The sequence below is a fragment of the Rhinichthys klamathensis genome, unplaced genomic scaffold, assembly GCF_029890125.1.
Source record: "Rhinichthys klamathensis goyatoka isolate OS25496 unplaced genomic scaffold, OSU_Roscu_1.1 h1tg000320l_1, whole genome shotgun sequence".
NCBI classification, from domain to species: Eukaryota; Metazoa; Chordata; class Actinopteri; order Cypriniformes; family Leuciscidae; genus Rhinichthys; species Rhinichthys klamathensis.
In genome coordinates, this window is record NW_026606836.1 from 261,518 (window position 1) to 282,391 (window position 20,874).

The 20,874-nt window shown below is 39.4% G+C and overlaps 2 protein-coding genes across 5 annotated transcripts in view; one reads left to right on the plus strand and one right to left on the minus strand.

Annotated features, from left to right (window-relative positions):
• b3galt1b (UDP-Gal:betaGlcNAc beta 1,3-galactosyltransferase, polypeptide 1b) overlaps window positions 1-20,874 on the plus strand; it is a 208,406-nt gene that overhangs the window by 168,612 nt on the left and 18,920 nt on the right. The gene's annotated exons all lie outside the window — the stretch shown is intronic.
• On the minus strand, window positions 8,133-10,719 carry LOC130105476 (E3 SUMO-protein ligase ZBED1-like). Its single transcript, XM_056271484.1, has 5 exons — window positions 10,313-10,719; window positions 9,788-10,101; window positions 9,478-9,596; window positions 8,775-9,161; window positions 8,133-8,639 (listed from the first exon to the last, which is right to left on the minus strand). Exons 1-5 carry the CDS (start codon window positions 10,717-10,719, stop codon window positions 8,133-8,135), a joined length of 1,734 nt encoding a protein of 577 aa, XP_056127459.1.

Sequence of the window (20,874 nt, forward strand, 5' to 3'; positions counted from 1 at the left end):
ATTTTTTAAGCCTAATAAATATTTTAAAAGTTGATAGCTTTCAATTGTATTGATGGAATCACTGTGATGTTGGATGGCTATAATTAACGTTTAAAATGTGTGTGTGTGGGGCGGGGGGTGTCATCATTTTGACATCAATGGTTTATTGATCATTATAGGTGTTATCAATCATTTAGTTGTTGTTGCTAGTTTGAGTTGAGAAATACACATTAATACACAGAATGATCACTAATCTGCGTGTGCATTTTACTTTAGAACCAAGCAAGTTGACTCATGAAACCATTTGTTTATTATATCGCAATCGCAATATTGACCTCATTAATCGCAATATGACATTTTCCCCAAATCGTGCAGCCCTAATTCTAGTCAGAATGTGAGTCTGATACTGCTCCATTGGGCTGTGATTATGGGGCGTGTGTCAACCGAACCAGGAAATAAAAGGCCTCTGCACTCAATTGGATAGACCTACAACCAATCAGAGCAACGGAGTAAGTGACGTATGTTAAGAGATAGATTAAAGTTGATAGATTAAACTTTTTCCGAATCCCGTCGGAAGGACGGCAAAAACATCTTTTCCATTGACAAATGCCTTGATCGCGGTTCTCTGTTCCTCTTCTAAAATTAATGCGCTGTCTATATCTTCTATAACACACGCGATAGCGGAATATACACAACTCAATTCTCCAGCGGCAGCCATGAATTCAACCCAAGCGCTCTGATGACGTGGATGGTTGCGTTACCGTTGCTCACATAGATATGATGTCTATGGTTGCTCATCTGTCCATCATCGTATAAAGCCCGCCCTGACAATTTGATTGGTCCGAACAATTTTTGATCGGGCATAATAGCTCTTCAACGGATCGAGTCCAGACTGAACTTCCCGACCAAAAATTGTTGTGGGCGGGGTTCGGGCTGGCAGCCAGGCTAAGGTAAGACATTTCAATAGTTCAATCGTGTAACAGTAGCACACTTGTTCGCTTAATTCACACAGTTACGGAGTTTCCTTTGTTGTGGCTTTTTTCATTTTGCTATTATGGTAAATATGAATTATTTTGTGCTACCTATGAGAGGGAGCAAATCACCTCTACTCCAAGAAAACCAAACCCGCCTCCTCCATTGTCAAGCATTGGATCTGAATCAGATCGGTAAAGTGAAAATGATCCTTTTCCCAAAAATTATTAGAGTTATATTATGTAAAACACGTTTATGCATTTTTTTATTTTTTATTTAACCTTTATTTAACCAGCAATAGTCCCATTGAGTTACAGTAACTCTTCTCCCAGGGAGTCCTGGCCAAGATAGGCGGCCAAAAAGTTGCAAAGAAAAAACATTTTTAAAAAGACAGGGAAAAAAAATTACATACTACACAACAAATCTCTATACATAGACTATACATATACAAACAGGACATTTTGTTTAACTTAAGTAAATACAAACATATAATTTAAAGGGTACCTAGTTAAAAACAATTACACCGTTCAGTCAAAGTTGACTTTAAAAGGTTTTTAAAAATATGAATAGATGGAAGTGATTCTAAATTTAAGGTGTTTTGGAGTTCATTCCAGACATTTGGTGCATATGATGAAAAAGCTTTTTTACCTAATTCTGTTTTTGTTGATGGAATAATTAATAATATTTTTTTGGACGACCTTGTTCTGTAAATACTGTTTTGGTAAGTAAGTAAATTTGAAATGTAAATGGGTAATTTACCCATTAGTGCTTTGCCAATAAAAATCAATAGATGAAATTTTCTTCTAAGAAAGAGGGAGGGCCATTGTACAGTTTCATAAAGAATGCAATGGTGAGTCCTAGCTGTTGCATCTGTAATGAAACGTAAGGCAGAGTGATATAATACATCTAATTTTTTTAATAAAAATGAGGTAGAGTGCATATAAATTAAATCACCATAATCCAAAACTGTTAAGAATGAACTCTGCACCAACCTTTTCCTTGCTGAATAAGGAAAGCACCTCTTTAATCTAAAATAAAAACCTAACTTAGGTCTGAGTTTTTTTAAAAGGCTCTCAAAATGGACCCCAAAAGACAATTTATCATCAATCCAGATACCTAGGTATTTGTAAGAAGTTACTCTCTCTATTGGATTACCACTTTGTGTTAAAATAGTGAAATCCATAGGAGAATGTGAACGTGTAAAGACCATTAATTTAGTTTTTTTAGCATTTAATACCAACTTTAATCCTACCAAAGATTTTTGTACCTGACTAAAAGCAGACTGTAAATGATAAATTGCTTCCTTCAATGATGTAGCAGAGGTGTACAAAATAGTGTCATCTGCGTAAAAATGAGCCTTTGTTTGATTCAGACCTAAACCTAAATTATTTATATAAATAGAAAATAAAATAGGACCCAAAACTGATCCTTGGGGGACACCCATTTTTACTTCTAGCAATGATGAGGTACAGTTATCTAGTGTCACACACTGTGTTCTACCACTCAGGTAATCAGAAAACCAGTTTAGCACAGTGCTACTAAAACCTATGTTTTGCAATCTTTGCATAAGGATATTATGATCAACGGTGTCAAAAGCTTTAGATAAGTCAATGAATAGAGCAGCACAAGACTTTTTGGCATCTAAAGCATTGACAATATCATTTATAACAGAGGTTACAGCCGTAATTGTACTGTGTCCTTTCCGGAAACCAGACTGAGTGGAACTTAAAATACAGTTATCAGCTAAAAAATTTTTTAGTTGCTCATTTATTAGAGACTCAAATAGTTTAGACAAGACAGATAATCTGGAAATTGGCCGATAATTATCTAAGGCCGATGGGTCTCCACTTTTTAATAGTGGGAGGACAAATGCAGATTTCCATGATTTGGGGATAGAACCACTGCATAAACTAAGATTAAAAATGGAAGAGATGGGTTTAGCAATCAAATTTGCAGCAGTTTTGAGAAAAAATGGCTCAATCTGGTCTGGCCCAGCAGACTTTTTACAGTCCAGGCCTAACAGAGCCTTTTGCACTTCAGAGACAGATATTGAAGTAAAGTTAAAATAATTCAAATTTACATTAGACAAATTTGTGATGGAAGTTACACTATCTGTGGGGTTGGTTGGGAATGATGACTGAGTATCTATTCCTGCATTAATAAAATGCTCGTTGAATGTATCTACTATATTTTGTTTACCCCTTACTTCACCCTGACTTGCTATCATAACTTCTGGAATAGTTGGAGGGGGTACGTCTCCCGAAGAAGATTTAATTACTTTCCAAAAATGTTTGGGGTCATTAAGGTTTTCATTTAATAAATTCAGATAATATTCACTTTTTGTACTTTTTATTAATCTTGTGCATTTGTTTCTTAATACCCTATAATTTACCCAGCATTTATCATTATTATTTACTTTTGCTTTAATCCATGCTTTATTTCGTTCTCTAATAGCTGTTGCAATAGAGTCATTAAACCAAGGATTGTCTCTACCCCTCACTCTGTATCTTCTAATAGGGGCATGTTTGTCAACTACAGCTAAAAAGGTTTTTTTTAAATAATTCCAGGCCAGCTCAACATCATCCATATCACAAACTAAGTTTAAATCACTCTGATAGATTTCATGAAGAAAAGCTTGCTCATTAAAACATTTATAATTTCGTTTAAAAATATACCGTGGTTTAGTTTTAGTCAATTTGCAATTTCTAACACACACAACCATACAGTGATCACTGATATCATTACAGAAAACTCCAGTAGCCGAATACTTATGTGGAGCATTCGACAGAATTACGTCAATTAATGTTGATTTATCCATTCTTTTTTGATTTAAACGTGTAGGTGACTCTACTAGTTGGGTCAAATGTAAAGCATCACATATATCTCTTAACGCTGATGAAGGTGATAGCCAGTCCCAGTTCAGATCTCCTAGGAGAATATACTCATTTGACAGTTTATGCAAAAAGTCAGACAGTAGAGCAGTTGCTCCAGCTGCAGCCGAGGGTGGCCGGTAACATCCTACCACAGTCAGAAAAGCGCCATTTGGGAGATTTAATTTAATGGCACATAATTCGAAGAATTTTGGCTTTGTAATTGATTCAATGGAACAACATTCTAACGATGCCTTAACATATATGGCTACTCCCCCTCCTTTACCCATACGATCCGTCCTAAAGAGATTATACCCTTCAATATGAATCATATTACTCGTGATTGATGGTTTGAGCCATGTTTCTGACAAGACGATTATGTCACTTTCTGTCAGTTTAGCCCACAGACGAATAGCATCGATTTTATTAATCAGGCTGCGCACGGTGACATGAATAAAACGCAAGCCACTGCTATCTTTTAAGTCGTCAGGGCTCAGAAGCTCACGCATTTTTGGGCCTGGGTTTGGATGGACATTACCTGAAAGGAACAGGAGTAGAATAATCCAAACTGATCTTGCCGGGCGGCTGTTGCCAACTCGATGATCGCGCCTGCAGGAGTTAAACTGGAACCGCCGTACTTCTGCCCACTTGAAAAGTCCATACCCATGCAGGGTGCAGACCGATGAAGCCATGAGGACTGATGTAAAGCCATCGGCATCAAACAGCATAGTCACAGAATTTGGAAGAACAATTTGCGAAGAAGCAAACAATCCATCACCAGATAATCCCAGAGTATTTACAGTCCGTGAGCTCAGCACACAAGCGAGCACTGCGAGCAGCAGGTAAACTGGTAACCTCATGTTGTTGTTGTTTTAGCCAGACCAGCTTGTTTCGTTGATAAAGTGGGCTATATTATTGTTTACTGTTTACGATAGAGTTTGTAAACACAGTTCTGAGACACAGGATGAAAATGATTCCAAAATCAGGTAACCCGTTTAGCAAAAGAAAACAAAAATACTAATACAGACACAAGGAAACTACGCAGACAAACGTGTAAACTCCGACGCCGCCATCTTGGAATGCTTGGAAAAGTTAATAATTCCGCGAATAACTGCAATTACAGATTTCAAACAGAGATGGCGACAAAGAGGAAAAACGCCAGACTGCAGCTTTAAAGGCAGGGTAGGTTTGAGAAACTAGCAGAAAACTGCTAGATTTTGAAAGTATCCAACAGAGAAACTCCCACCCCCTTCCTTCTGGGCTCCTTCCAAAGCCACGCCCCCAAAACACATGAACGCGTGATGCCGACCGCTCAGCTGGAGGAGCGTTTACCAGCGCCGAGCGGAGAGGAGCGCAGTGCATGGAGTGACATCACCTTTTTTTGCCTTGTTTGCCTGCGCTGACTGTATGCAGGTACAGGTGGTACTGGGAATTTTGACTGCTCTTTCTCTGCCATAATTGTGAGACTTCCTAGCTTCCGGCCGGTACGTGCCTCTCCTCTTTCGAAATGAGCGAGTCAACCGGACGCGCACATGTGGGCAGCCAGAGACTATTTATATAGAGACATGTCACTTCATCAATCCTTAATACAACTATATAGGGAAAACCCGTAACGCCAAAGATGGCGGTTGTATGCACATGTCCCGCCCCTCCCGCTGGAAAGCCAATCGTCTGCTTTTAACAGTCAAGCCGGAAACATTTAAGCCTATCGTCTAGTTCCACTGAGTGCTTCAAACTGTGTAGCGCGCGGACGACCGAGGGAGAGAACCCTTGCGCATGCATAGTAAAAGTATAACATGTGGGGGAAAAGGCGTTTTAAACCTTATTTTGGGGCAAAGTCATCAAACTTTTTCAGTGATTTTTATCATATTTTACTGCTGTTTCTATACATGCAGTTTTTATGTCCCGGTGACCAGTGAAACTGCAGTACTGACTCTCTGCCCATTCATTTAGATAGGAGCCTGGTCTTGTTAGTCCGAAATAGCTGCCCGGAGGCGTTGCCAAGATGGCGGCCGAGTGGCATGACTTGCCTAAAAGGACTTTGGGGCAGCTCCTGTAGCAGCAGGGGTGGTCGCCATGGTAGCGAGGGAGAGTGACAGTCGCCCAGCCAATCATTGCATTCGTTCCAAATGGAAAGAGTAGTTGTGTTTATTGCAGCCCTGAGAGGACTGCAGACACTCGATTTTTATACTCTCCTTTTCAGAGTACTTACATTTTAAATATGTATTGGTATATAAAGATAGTTTAAACAAATTTGGGAAAAAGTGTTTTAGAAACAAACTGCCTACCCTGCCTTTAAGTAACGCATTACTTTATGTACAACAAAATATCGAAGTTACTTTTTCACAAGTTACTTTTTTTTTTTTACCCAGTTATGAAAGCTCTCCTGTCCCCATGTTGAGAGAAATCTGGAGTAAATGCAGAGGCATTTGTTTGTGAACATGATGGTTATTATAGGTTTAGTAGACTAAATGTGAAATGCTCATCTCACTTGTACAAAAACAGATTCAGTATTCCTCCAAATGAACAAAAACAGTTAAATGCTAGCTCAGAATATTACACAAACCTGCAATAATGAAATGTTAAGTAGAACAAATATACTGTGTTTATTATACTGTATATGTATTTAATCTCACTTTATTAACCAATATATTTACTGCTGACCTTCAATGATCCAATTCAACCATACTAAGCTAAAATTACTTTAGATAAACATCACTGTCACAAGATGAAGACCAGGTACACAGGATCCAATACAAAGTGATTTTAATAATACAATAAACACAGGAACAGACATAAGTTGCTCAGTGTGTGCGTGGAACAGAACACACACAACGCGCAAACATCGACCGACAACTGAAGGGTGAAACAGAGCAACTTAAAGGTGCTCTACGTAACTTTTAGCGGCCTCTAGTGGTGATGTTTCAGATTGCAACCAAATTTTACAAGAGCGCTCGTGCTCGAACTCATAGACAATACCATCTATTACGCAAATATCTCGGCGAATACTAGACAGATTCGGCGAGCACCGAGCTCGTTGGGACCATCTAGTCGAGCTGAAAAGAACCATATAAGTTCCATAGTTTTTGGTGGTGTTTTCGCGGAGATATTAGCAGAAAACCATCGGGCGCGCTGCAAAATTGCGGACGCCGGTGACGTCACGATCTCAGAAGAAAATCGCTCGTATCTCTGGAATGCAAAGACACAGAGAGCTCAAATTCGGGGGAGGAGGTCCCAGGGGAACCCTTGCCCGAACGCTAGAGTGGCGGGCCTCGGGGATGCCCCCTACCGGATCGCCGTTCCCTGGGACCCCCGATTTCGAACGGCTATAACTCGGGGAGCCGGGTGAGTTGGACCTCGGGGGTGGGCTCGTTCGAAAGGCCCCGTCCAGCACTACGAACGATTAGAGTCTTGGGAATATTGATCAAAGATTGACTGAGATATAAGCCGAAAAACGTGCGCCTTTAACCGGACGTAACTCCCTGACCGTCTACAATAGACTGTACATAAGGAGAGAGGCTCGGGAGCGCGCATGCACGTCACATCCGTTGGATTTCGCGGTAAATCCGACCCGGAGACTTCTAGGGGTGGTTAATCGGTCTGATTTCCCGATTCGATTCGATTACGATTATTGAAGTCCCAATTCGATTACAGTCGATTTTCGATTATTAGCGATTCTCGATTAGCGATTATTGATTTTTAGCGATTCTCGATTAGCGATTATTGATTTTCCATTTCACAACAGTAAACGAAAATAGGGTGGTGATGGCGCAGTGGATTAGACACATGCCTTTGGTGTGAGAGACCTAGGTTCGAATCCACTGTGAGACACCAATGTGTCCCTGAGCAAGACACTTAACCCCTAGTTGCTCCAGAGGCGTGCGACCTCTGACATATATAGCAATTGTAAGTCGCTTTGGATAAAAGCATCAGCAAAATGAATAAATGTAAAAATGTAAATGTAAATACACTACAAAGTGATTGCAGTATTTAAAAAAAAAGTCAGCTGCTGAATTACTTAATTCTTTTATTGAGTAACAATAAAAGTTAAGTGTTCTGTAGAACACAAATAAATACATCACATTGTGTTGTGACTCAAGTTTAACTAAACAATAACAAATAAATTAAAGGCTTGTTCACTTTAGGAAGTAGATCAGAACCAACAACATACTGTAGATGTGGAATTGGACAATTTTCTTCTAGAAAGACAAGGTGTTGTTCAGGTGGAGGAACTGTACTGAAGAACACAGTGACAAAAACACACTAACTTGTGTAATCACACAACATGAGTAATCATGTTGTACTAAACATTCATAGCTCTGGAATGACCAGATTCTTATGGAGGAAGACCAGCTGGTCCACATGTTGTGGCGTGAGTGTGCTCCGTTGTGCTGACACGATGTCTCCCGCAGTGGAGAACACTCTCTCTGCAGCAACACTCGTACCTGGGATACATAAATATCGTTTGGCCAGTTTAGCTAGGAGAGGATACACATGATGGTTGGTGCGCCACCACTCAAGGGGGTCATCGGTGAGAGGAAGTGAAGGGGCCCCCAGATACATGCGAACCTCTTCCTCAGCCCTGGTGTGTGCCGACTTGGGCTCTGCTGTGGTGACAGCGACATTAAATGTTTGGCCCAGCAGTGCAGTCAGAGAAGATGGTCTTGAGGTAGAGGGCGTGGAAGGGCCATCGTCTTCATCCAGCTTCAGGGCTTCGTCGCAAACCTTCTGAACTGCATCATCCTCCTCACCGTCATCATGCCCCTCAGCCATGTCATCACCTTCCCCCTCAGGGACTTCAGCCTCTTGCCTCATCAACTAACACAGGGAAGCAGTGAAATAAGACAGAAAGCATACAAAGCACACAACTGATACAAAGCATTCCATTAATCAGATCATTAATTAATCATTCTCTAAAAAAAGTAAAATTATTAATATCAAAAGAGAGAATACCTCGAGGGATGATGCAGCCTCTGTAGTCACTCTGCTGTATGTCTCCACTTTTTCATCCTCTGAAAGGAATGGGAGAGCTTTAAAGCGAGGATCCAGGCAAGATGCTGTATGGAGTGTGTGCTTCTCTTTTGTAGATGTGTATCTCTTCCTCAAATCTTCCCGGATAGCATGCTTGATTTCCCGGGTCATTGGATCATCCTCTGGTGCAGGGGTGAAGTCGGCCAGGAGCTGTGTGTGTAGTGGGGCGATGATTGAGAGAGTAGGCATGCTTTCCTCAGACATTGTGGTGGTGGCCAATTTCATGGGCTTGAGGGTCTTCACAAGGTGTTCAGCGCCGGACACGTCTCCCTCACTCAGTGTGCAGATGTCATGCGCACCTTTCCTCATCTGTGATGATGGGAATTGAGAACAGGAAAAGTTAAAATAAATGAATTAACACTGTATGCTATAAGAGTTCTCCATTCACGCCAACACAACAACTCACAGTCATTTAGACTAAGTTTCAAACACATGCACCAGCGCCTCCTCAAGGCTGTTGTGTCAAATTGACAAACAAAACTAAAGACATTTTCTGTATATATATTGTTTTTTAAGTTAGTTAGTTTTGTGTGTACACAATATCATATTTTTATTTTAAAGTCTAGTTTTTTTTTTTTAATTCGCTTGCTACTAGGTCTGATTAAATCTTAAATCCCAGACTTACTTGAGGGGAGAGGAGCGCAGCGCAGATGGCAGGCTGCTGTTCAAGGAACCGATCAACCATGTCAAAGCCACTATTCCACCTTGTTGGAGCATCTGTCTTCAGTTTGTGTTTAGGCAGTTCTGGTAAAATTAAAAAAGAAGAAGGAAAGCTAATTACTAGTAGCCTATAAGGAATTATATTTTTAAATAGCCTACTGGTAATTTAGAAACTAATAAAAAGCTTGCTTTGAATGCAATCGTTAAAATAGATTCACTTCTATTACAAAGGTAAATATTTTATTTTTTTAATTAATTTTAAGCCTTTTGCTTACCGAGTAGGGCCTGCTTTTGTTCCAGCACATGACTGGCTGTGGTGCTGCGGTGGAAGAAGGCGGTGATCCGTCTGACTCGACCCAACAGTCGGGCTACAGCGGGCAACTTCAGTGCTCGTTGGCAGGCGAGGTTTAGGGTGTGAGCGTAACAACGGACATGTAGAAAGTTGCCCAGCTCTGCAGCCACGTTCATATTTGAAGCGTTGTCTGTGACGAGAACCAGGTCGTGTGTCTCTATCCCCCACTCGTCCGCCGCAGCTTTGAGAAACTCGACACATATTAGCGCCCGTGTGGCTATCATCCATAGCTCTCGTCTGAAGCACGTATGAAATTAGCTTCCACTCACTGTTGACATGATGAGCTGTAACTGTCACATATGAGACGGTGGCTCTGGAGGTCCAGGCATCGCAAGTTATTGCTACCCTGGGAGCAGACTTGAGGGACATTTGCACTAAAGACTTTGTCTCCTTGTAAAGAATAGGAATCGACTTTTGTGTAAAAAAGCTCCGGGATGGTATCACATACCTTGGCTCCATACTGTGGACCATGTAGCGGAAGCCTTGGTTTTCAACCACACTGTATGGCCTCATATCTTTAGCTATAAAATAAGATATCGACGTTGTGATTTTCTTAGCTCTCTCCGAGCCCGGGGCCAACTTTGTTGTCATATCGTGGAGAGTGCGCTGATTCGGTGGGATGACGGGCTTCAGGCGGTCGTCTTTAACCCACCCTGCCTCCTCTGGATGAAAGCGGGAAATGTGGGCCCTCAAGTTGCTCGTATTGCCGCAGTTCTTCAGTTTAGTGTGGCAATGTCGACAGACGGCATGCGTTCTATCTACATGTTTAGAGCTCCTGCCATGAAAACCAAAATGAATCCACACGCTTGCTTTGAGCCCAGATGGAGCTGGGTGGATCGTTAGTGGTTCTTCCATTTTACGTTACACACCTGCTCTCGAACTCGCTCTGGCTGCCGTTATGAGTTTGCCGCGCTAGCTAACTGGAACTGGGCGCGTTCGTGACGTTCAACTTCCGGTATAACATTTTTTACTAAATAAAATAATGCAAAACATTTTTTTTTTTAAATAATAAAAAATCGATTTTTGAAAATGTAATAATCGATTCATACTCGTCCATAACATACTCGCGATTAATCAATAATCGATTTTTTTCACCACCCCTAGAGACTTCACATAGAAATATGAATACTGGCCTTCAGAGGTAATAGCAAAACTCGACAAGTGGATCATTTTAATGTGTGATTACAACCCCTTCACACACAGGCAATAAAAAAAGGATTCATTTTAGTAGAAAAGTTACATAGAGCACCTTTAAATACAGTGATAATGAGATGATGACAAACAGGTGTGATGATTTGATGAGTGCCCATGACAACTGATGACTGGAAACAAAGAAACATGTGACTGATAAAAACAAACTGAAAGTCCATGAAAATAGAAACTAAGAACAACCAAAACTGAGTGCGTGTGACAGTCACATTGGTAGGGCCCTATGATTTCCGCGATCACGGAATCGTGGACGGATTTACGGAATTGGCAAATTAACGCGGAATCTAGTGTTAACGCGGAATTTCGTGGAATTTTACATATTTGGATTGAAATTCTGTTTTTGTGTGGGAGAAGAACGTATGTCTGGTGAAAACCATAGACAGTATAAGAAGTGGACAGAGCCATCTCATTGGAACTCAGTTGAGACAGTTGAAGCCCATTTTTGAGCACTTCCGTTCCTGACGCGCAGACTCAAACCGACTCAAACTAAGCTTGATGACGTGAGCAACCTGTCTGACAGACGTAAATCTTCTAGTAGCTGTGCGTGAAAATTGCCAACGTTAATCTTGCAGAGACGGGGAACTTGAGCAAAGAGTTCTTTGGCGTGAGTGAGCAGGAGTAAGTATTCCGTTGCTTTTATGGACTCATTATCTATGGGCTTCTCCCTTGACGGGACGTCCCCCCGATTGCCTGCGAGCTTCTCCTCCTGTCTGTATGGTAATTTCTGTACAGCGCGACAGAGAGTCGAGTGGTTATGACGCAATCGTTAGCCTATTTTTACTAAAACTGTTTCTACGGGGCCATAATGTAACATAGAAGGTAATGGAGCCCTTTATACATTGTCGTGTTTCTTTAGAAATAAATAATGGACAAATGGAGTCTTTAAACGCCTCAGATGTAAAGTTATTCGCTGTCAAAGTGACGCCAAAATGAATGGGAGTCAATGGAAATGCTAACGCAAGTGAAGTTCTGCTACAACATGGCGGCACCCGGCCGGCTTCAACTTCCGGTCGATGGATTACCCCCTTGATTTTGCCTCATTTAGTATTCCGTTTCTCTCGGTAATGCGTCACAACACTGGAGAAAAGTCGTTTGCAACTTCCGGTTCACGGGGACTTTAAAGGGATAGTTCACCCAAAAAAGAAAATTTGCTGTTACACCCTCAGGTCAAATTGTTTTCTTCTTCAGTAGAACAGTAAAGAAGTTTTTAGCTGAAACCGTGGTCCTTGGTGATTCGTATAATGCAAGTCAACGGCTACCGTCACTTTAAGAGTCAAAAAAAGAACGCGCTCTGTTCGCTGAGGCTGTGGATTACAGGTAATAATGTTGTAAATAATGTTCAGTTTCTTGCACTCGTATGTCGTACGATCGTACGCTTCATATGACCTCAATATATCGTCAGGAGTCATGGGTATTCATTTTGTTTAGCTAAAAATATTCTTTACTGTTCTACTGAATAAAATTGACAACTACTGTACATCTTGGATGGCCTGAGGGTGGGTCAATTAAAAGCATATTTTTAATTTTGAGTCAACTATTAAAACTTTGTTTGCTTAACAACATTATACAGCAGAGTCTCCAAATATGAAATGAAATAACAAAAAACAACAAAAACATCCAAGTTTTGGTGAAAATGCAGACCGGGGGAAGCAAATCTGGGCGACACAACCCCTCCCGTCATTTCAGCTCCAATGACGGCATCAAAACAATAAAAGCATGGCGAAGCGACTCTCCACGGCTCTGCTTTCCTCGGCGAAAAAGTTAAGAAACTCGACGCTATAAGCCCTCAGTACCGAAAAAAAAACTTTTACGGCTCGGAACTGTTTTTTTTTAAATCCAAGATGTAAAGTCCGAAAGACATTATTTACATCTAACCATGTTAGATTCAAGTTTTAATGAGAGTCATCTGCACTCTTGCCGTTTTGTGGATTTCTATGTGGAAATGCAGATTTGTAAATTGAAAGTGTCGTGTGTTAAAGTAGAAATGTCTTTATTGGTTAGGTGTTGGAGAAGCCTGCTTTCAGATCAGTGTGGGACTATAAATCACTGCGTTTTCCTCTGTGATGTATAGAGGACAGTATAATTGCTCTCTTTACTGAGTAGACTGCAGAAAGCTAAACCTAGCGGCTAGAAGAAATGGATGCCACCACTTTGATGAATAGGTGTCTTCACATTGTTCCTCCACAACGGATGTGCCCCCCCGCCGAAACATAAATCACCATATACATACATTGTATCTTATGGTTTTTTTGTGTAATTATTTCACTGGTTTGTAATGTCTCCCTGAGGTTCAAGATATGACTTGTATTTCCCTTTCATGAATATACATGGCTCTGCTGGATGATTTGCAATGCATGCCAAATGGGACGGGGGTGACTGCTTTCGGCAATGCAAGTCAAATTTGAATGAGTTCGGGCCTAGCTTGAATCCCGCCTGTAGAAACTGTTGTTTTTCAATATTTCCTCAGGAGTTTACCAGTGTTTCAGTGCATTAGCTCTCATTATATTTCAGGTACGGCAGTTCCTGTGCGGCTGCTTATTCTGCTGAAATGTGTTTTTTTTACTGTGGTAAATATATGGGATGTTGGTTGGAGATCTTTTATTAACATACTACACCGAAATTTATCTCACTTGCCTGTATTGCAATTCTTCATTGCAGAATTTCGCTGGTAGTGTGTAGATATCCAATGGAATGACACAAAAAGGAATAGAAAGTAAATTCATCAATCACGCAATGAGGATTTATTAGTCCAACATAATTATATATTTACTTTGGTCTAATTGTGTCTTTTTTTTTTTTATCCCCTCAAATGATTAGACATGTTTGTCTAAACCGAGTTAAAACAGTGCAAGTAATTAACAGCCATCAAAACCGATTATATTTTTGTCATACAGCAGAGCTAGATGTTCACACAAAAGTCTTCACATAACTATAAAATAAATACATGAAAATGTAGAAAATTACAGCATGCTGGAAGTGTTCTTCCATAGTCATTCATAATGTTAATTTGTTAAATGTAGTGAAATATAATGAAATTACAATTTAGATCTGTTAGTTTTGATATCAGAAATTTCACGTTTTGCACTTTTGAAGAGTGCATGCAATTGATAGTAAGAAGCACCAAAATGGAGACATTTTTATTGGCATATGATATATCATGAATTATATTTGCAATATACAGAAGCCCATTTCACCACATAAGGGAATTATATGTTTTGGTAAATCATAATTATGACATACTAGTTGAAATGATGACATACTAAATCGAAATTGTGACAAAAAAGCCATAGGACATTAAACAGTCGAAATAAAAAGTAGACATAATTTCAACTTTTTAGCTCATAATTTAGATTTTTAATCTCATAATCATCATTTAATGTCATAATTATGAATTGGTATGTCAATTTTGACTTATCTTATTATGCATTCTGAAATTATCTCATAATTTCAGCATTCTATCATTATGGCATAAAAACTAAGTCAAAATTATGTCTTAGTATGTCACTTATTTAAGTCATAATTTCAACTTTTCATCTCATAATTGTGATTTATGTCATAATTGTGTCTTTTTATATCACAATTATGATTTACTAAAGCATGATTTATTTTCTTATGTGGAATTGGGCATTATCGCAATAGACTTGTAATTCACAAATTATTGATAAAACCGCTTTAGATATACTTTTTATATATCTTTGTTTTATACTGTAAAAATAAAACAAAGTAAATAAAACAAAGAATATTGGAGTACACTTTACAAGAAATTTTCACATTTAAAGCAGCACTCAGTAAGAATTCCGTTTTTGTCAAACAGCGCCCCCTAGAGTTGCTGTGGAGCACTTGTACTGTCGTGAATAGCACTCACGCAGAGATGGCTCGCACTCACGGCCGGATCCCCTCCCCCTGTACACCGGTACCTGTTCAGTAGGATGGACGCTGTAACGAGTGGAAATAAGGTATGGCCCCTTTAAGAGCTGCGCGCGCCCAACACCACATGTATACGGCGCCGGGTTATTTCTGTTTGATGCTCATTTTATCAGATCTGTTTTTTGCCGTAAAGCAATTCGTTACCTCGCGAGACCTGATATCACACGATACTTCCTAACACTGAGGCCGGCGGCTCGCCGGCCCAAAGTTGCAAGGGTGGTTTTGCGGCTCACAGGCACCAGGGGGGTGCGAGACGACCACCATTCAACACGAAATCAGTAATATAAACATTACAATGACTCCAAAGCTGTTCGGTTAAGGTAAAAAAGTTACTTAGTTCACCTTTAACTCAATTTAAAAAATCCTAAACAATTCTGGAATAAAATTAAAAACATTATTAATACATCAAATAAACATTTAGTTAATCAAATTAGAGTTGATAATAATACTATACTTCATGACTCTTTATCTATTGCCCAAGAGTTCAACCAGCATTTTTCCTCAGTTTGGTCTACTTTAACATCTGCCTCTTATTTGAATACTGATAATTCTAATGTGGCTACATTATGTAATAGTTCATTTTCATTTGGGAGGATTGCTCCAATTGATGTTCAGAGTGCAATCGATGAATTAAAAGTGACTAGTGGTGAAGGATTAGATGGAATTGAAAATAGGTATCTTAAACTAACTTCACATATTATTATGTATCCACTAGCTGATTTATTTAATCTTTCATTGTCCACATGTGAATTGCCGATGATCTGGAAATGTGCACGCATTACTCCACTTTATAAGGGAGGTGATGTACTTGATATCAATAATTATAGACCAATATCTATTATATGTTCTATATCCAAAGTTTTTGAAAAATTAATTTATAAGCAACTTTCAAATTACTTATGTATTAATAATATTTTATCACCATCTCAATCTGGTTTTAGGACTAACCATTCCACAACCACTGCACTACTTAAGTTTACAAATGATGTGTTTTCAGCTTCAGATAACGGCAAGCTCACAGGTGCTATTTTTCTTGATTTGACTAAAGCTTTTGATTTGGTTGATCATTATTTGCTTTTAGATAAACTTCATGCTATTGGTTTTTCAAAAAATTCTATTTTGTGGTTTAATTCATATCTACATAACAGGAAACAATGTGTTGTCTTAAATGGAAACAAATCAGATTTTTTGATTCAACAACGTGGTGTGCCTCAAGGTTCAGTTTTAGGACCACTTCTCTTTTCTATTTATGTAAATAATCTACCATTACTTCTTAAAAATTGTCAGGTTCAACTTTATGCGGACGATACTGTCATATATACTTCTAATTTTGACCCTATACAAATTCAATTATCTCTTCAATCGGATTTTAATAGTTTACAAGAGTGGCTTTTGGCTAACAAATTAGTGCTTAATAAAACCAAGTCATATACTATGATCTTTGGTTCTAGACATAAACTTAATTCCAAAACCTGTTCTTGTGCTATATTATGTAAAGACGGTACTCTTCTGCATAGAGTTGATACTATTAAATACCTTGGTGTATGGCTCGACTCTAAACTTTCCTTTAAACTTCACATTAATCATGTCTTACGAAAAGTCAACGTTGGAATGAGTATCTTGCATCGATCTCGAAATTGCTTTACTTATAGTGTTCGTAAGAAACTAGTTGCTCAATTAATATTTCCATTGTTTGATTACTGTGATGTGGTTTATCAGACGGCATTAAAATCTGATCTTGTCTTACTTAATTCGGCATATAATAGAATTTGTAGATTTGTTCTAGGATGTTCTTTTTCCACTCACCACTGTACAATGTATGATGCACTTCAGTGGCCACCTTTGAATGTGAGAAGGCAGACGCACTGGCTCCAATTTATATTTAAATGTATTTATTTTGATTATCCTAGTTATCTACAACAATATTTTGTACTCTTTTCCTCAAACTATCATGTTAGGCATTCTGTCCAGACTTACTTTTTTGTTCCTCGTGTTAAAAAAATAATTGGTAAGAGAGCATTTATGTTTAAAGCCCTATTAGATTGGAATAATTTACCCATACATATTAGATCCATTACTTCATTTCGGTTGTTTAAACAATCTTTATTATTTTATTTGAAAGTAGATTGCACATGCTATCATTGAAACTGGTGTTGTAGTTTTGTGTATTGTTGTGTATGTATGTGTGTATGTGTATTTGTATATATATGTGTATGTGTATATGTATACATGTATGTGTATGTATGTATATATATATGTGTGTATTTTATATTGGTGGTGTCTTGTTGTTTGATGTATTAATTGTAATTTTGTTTTTTCTGTAATTGTGTTTCACTGTAAGGACCCCCTCGAAAACGAGATGATACATCTCAAGGGGTTAATCCTAATAAATTCTAATAATAATAATAATAATAATTTGTTACTTGCCATTTCTTCGGAATTAATTGTAAAATGTACTTGTAATTTCTGAGTGAACATTTTTCTACACCGGCTGATTTAAATCAATGCCAGGGAGATTGAAAATGCCATTATGATTAAAAGGCAATCTGCTGTATATTCCTGCCAATGGTGGCATTTTTTGGAGTGTTTGGGCAAAATGAGGAAGGTCATAGAACTAAAACTAGAATAAACATTTGGCATTCAAAGCTGGAAAACACAAACAGCCGCAACAAATAGGCCTTTTTGCATTCAAATGTAACATTTTGTATTGTGTATGGGGTACAAAAGGACAAATCTGCCAACGAGTAGCATATAAATGGAATTGAAGGTTTGCTCACATCATTTAAACATCTTCGTCTGAGTATTTCCTTACTCTTTTTGGCAATAATCGCACTATTGGTGTGCATGAAAACAGTGAGTCATTTGAGAAAGCGGATGCAGCAGAGGATCGTTTTACTATCGTTTAGTGAATTTGGATTGCCGTGTGTTTGGCAGATGTGTCGATACTTGTGTGTGTGACTGACAAGCTCTAAGTACTGTGTGGGATTCTGTGAGTCTCTCTGGCTGTCATCCCACTGTTCTGTTGCCATGGTGATCTCCTGTCAATCACACAAATGAGTGCACCTGTTGAATCAATTAGCATTACATACAGCAGTTTTTTATTTATTTATTTTCCCATCAATGCTCATGATTGTTACATTTGGCGGTTGTGCTCAAGAGAGATTCAGTAACACTAAAAAGGTATTTAAAACAATGGCTCTGTTCCAAAACACGAGCTGCCTACACAGGCTTCATTGGTGACACAAAGGCTTTGCTGCCTTATAAAATACATTGCTTTGGATAAATCCACATGTATCCTTCACAGAGAAGGAAATCCCATAAGGCATTGCGAATTAAATGTAATTCATATTACATATAATTCGGAGCTGAATTCACGTCATAAGAAAAAATTAGGGCTGTTAACGCATGCGATTCATTTTTGTCCAGTTTAACGCGTTAAAATATTTAACGCAGCATCCATTCAATTTTGTCATCCTTTGGCTAGCTTTTCATTATATGATGCCGCTCTTATTCTTACAAATGCTTTTAAACCATTCAAGTTTAAAGAGAATGCGCTGCCTGTGAATTACCTGTCAATGTGACACACACACGATGCATAGAAAGACGCGCGCCAGTATTGTGCGCACAGACAGCGCGCCAGAATATAGTTTATGGCGTTATTCCCCTGTCAAATGTCGAGAGCGCATTACTGTAGCGCGAAAGTACATTAATATAATGCGCGAGTGCGAATCTCTCTGCGCACGCGCGGAATATGATGTGCCGAGCGCGAATCTCTCTGCGCACGCGCGGAATATGATGTGCCGAGCGCGAATCTCTCTGCGCACGCGCGGAATATGATGTGCCGAGCGCGAATCTCTCTGCGCACGCGCGGAATATGATGTGCCGAGCGAGAATCTCTCTGCGCACGCGCGGAATATGATGTGCCGAGCGAGAATCTCTCTGCGCACGCGCGGAATATGATGTGCCGAGCGCGAATCTCTCTGCGCACGCGCGGAATATGATGTGCCGAGCGCGAATCTCTCTGCGCACGCGCGGAATATGATGTGCCGAGCGCGAATCTCTCTGCGCACGCGCGGAATATGATGTGCCGAGCGCGAATCTCTCTGCGCACGCGCGGAATATGATGTGCCGAGCGCGAATCTCTCTGCGCACGCGCGGAATATGATGTGCCGAGCGCACGCGCGGAATATGATGTGCCGAGCGAGAATCTCTCTGCGCACGCGCGGAATATGATGTGCCGAGCGAGAATCTCTCTCCTCTCTCGCGCGGAATATGATGTGCCGAGCGCGAATCTCTCTGAAGAACTGGGCGCGCGCTCTCAGATACACTTCTCTTGTAAGAATTCTCTCTCTGGGCTGAGTGGGCTCGCCCAGAGAATATGCCTGCACTTAAAACGTGTTCAGTGCAATCGCGAATCTCTCCTCTTCCCCAGCTAACAATTTTAGGTTATAAGAACGTTTTCATAACGTTCCCATTAAGTTATAAAAACGTTATTTCTGAATGTTTTAGGGAATTTCAAAACGTCCACTTTTTTAGACGTTGTATTAACGTTATTTCTTGGTTATAAGAACGTTCAATTCTCCCGTTATATAAACGTTGGTTGTATTAACGTTATTTCCTGGTTATAATAACGTTAGAACGTTCAATTTTCCCTTTATATAAACGTTGTATTAACGTTCTTGCTTGGTTATAAGAACGTTATTCAAACGTTCAATTCTCCCGTTATATAAACGTTCTCTTAATGTTTTTCTAAGATAATGAAAAACGTTTTATTCAATAAAAAAACATTAAGAAAGGTTTTAATAATTATTAAAACCTTTCTTAATGTTTTTTATATAACAAGGTAGCCTATATAATAGGCCTATATGAAGAAAAACAAGAACTTTCAGATTTTAAAATTAAGACAAAAATAAATAAAAAGACCCATGAATCATGTCTATAATATGTGTAATGTAGTCCACTGAAGTCGAGTTGAATTGAACCCAAGTATAGTTTATTCCAATAAACCGATTTGGGTTGAAGTGACAATATGAAATTAACATGAACATAAACTTGGACTAAACACAGAATCACCAACAATGGTACAGGGAACAAAGCTAGACAAGAGACAATGGGAACACAAGGACAAGAATTATGACCAAAAACAACCAATGACATTCACAAGTTAAAGTTCATTTAATTTATATAGCTCATTTTTACAACAGTTACTGGCTGGCCAAAGTGCTTTACAGAACAGCAGAAAAAAAGGATATGAATAACATATGGAATAGCAATTTCTAGCAATTTCTGATTGGTTGTTGCCGTTTTGACAGCTTTACCGTTTAAAGCAAAGAGAAAGAAATCGAAGAGAAGAGTAATTAGGCATGCGCGAACGCACGGGACACAGTCTAAGCACATACACGCTTACTTTAAGCGAAGAGGAGAGATTCGCGATTGCACTGAACACATTTTAAGTGCAGGCATATTCTCTGAGCGAGCCCAGAGAAAATTCTTACAAGAGCAGCGTGTATCTGAGAGCGCGCGCCCAGTTCCCGCGTGCGAGCAGAGAGATTCGTGCTCGGCACATTATATTCCGCGCGCGAGCATTGAGATTCACGCTCGCGCATTAAATTAATGTACTTTCGCGCTACAATAATGCGCTCTCGACATTTGACAGGGGAATAACGCCATAATAGTTCTCTTTCGCTCTTGAGTGAACATTAACACACACAATTATGCCAAATGTCCGTTTTGTCGAGTATCCTCATAACAACAGTCAGAACAGTCTTAAATGAGTTAAATAAAGTCTTAAATGAACGCAAAGAGTTGTGAGAGAATGAGACGCGTCGCGCGTGTGAGATCAGGGTCTCTATCAGCAGCGGCAGGTCTTAAAGT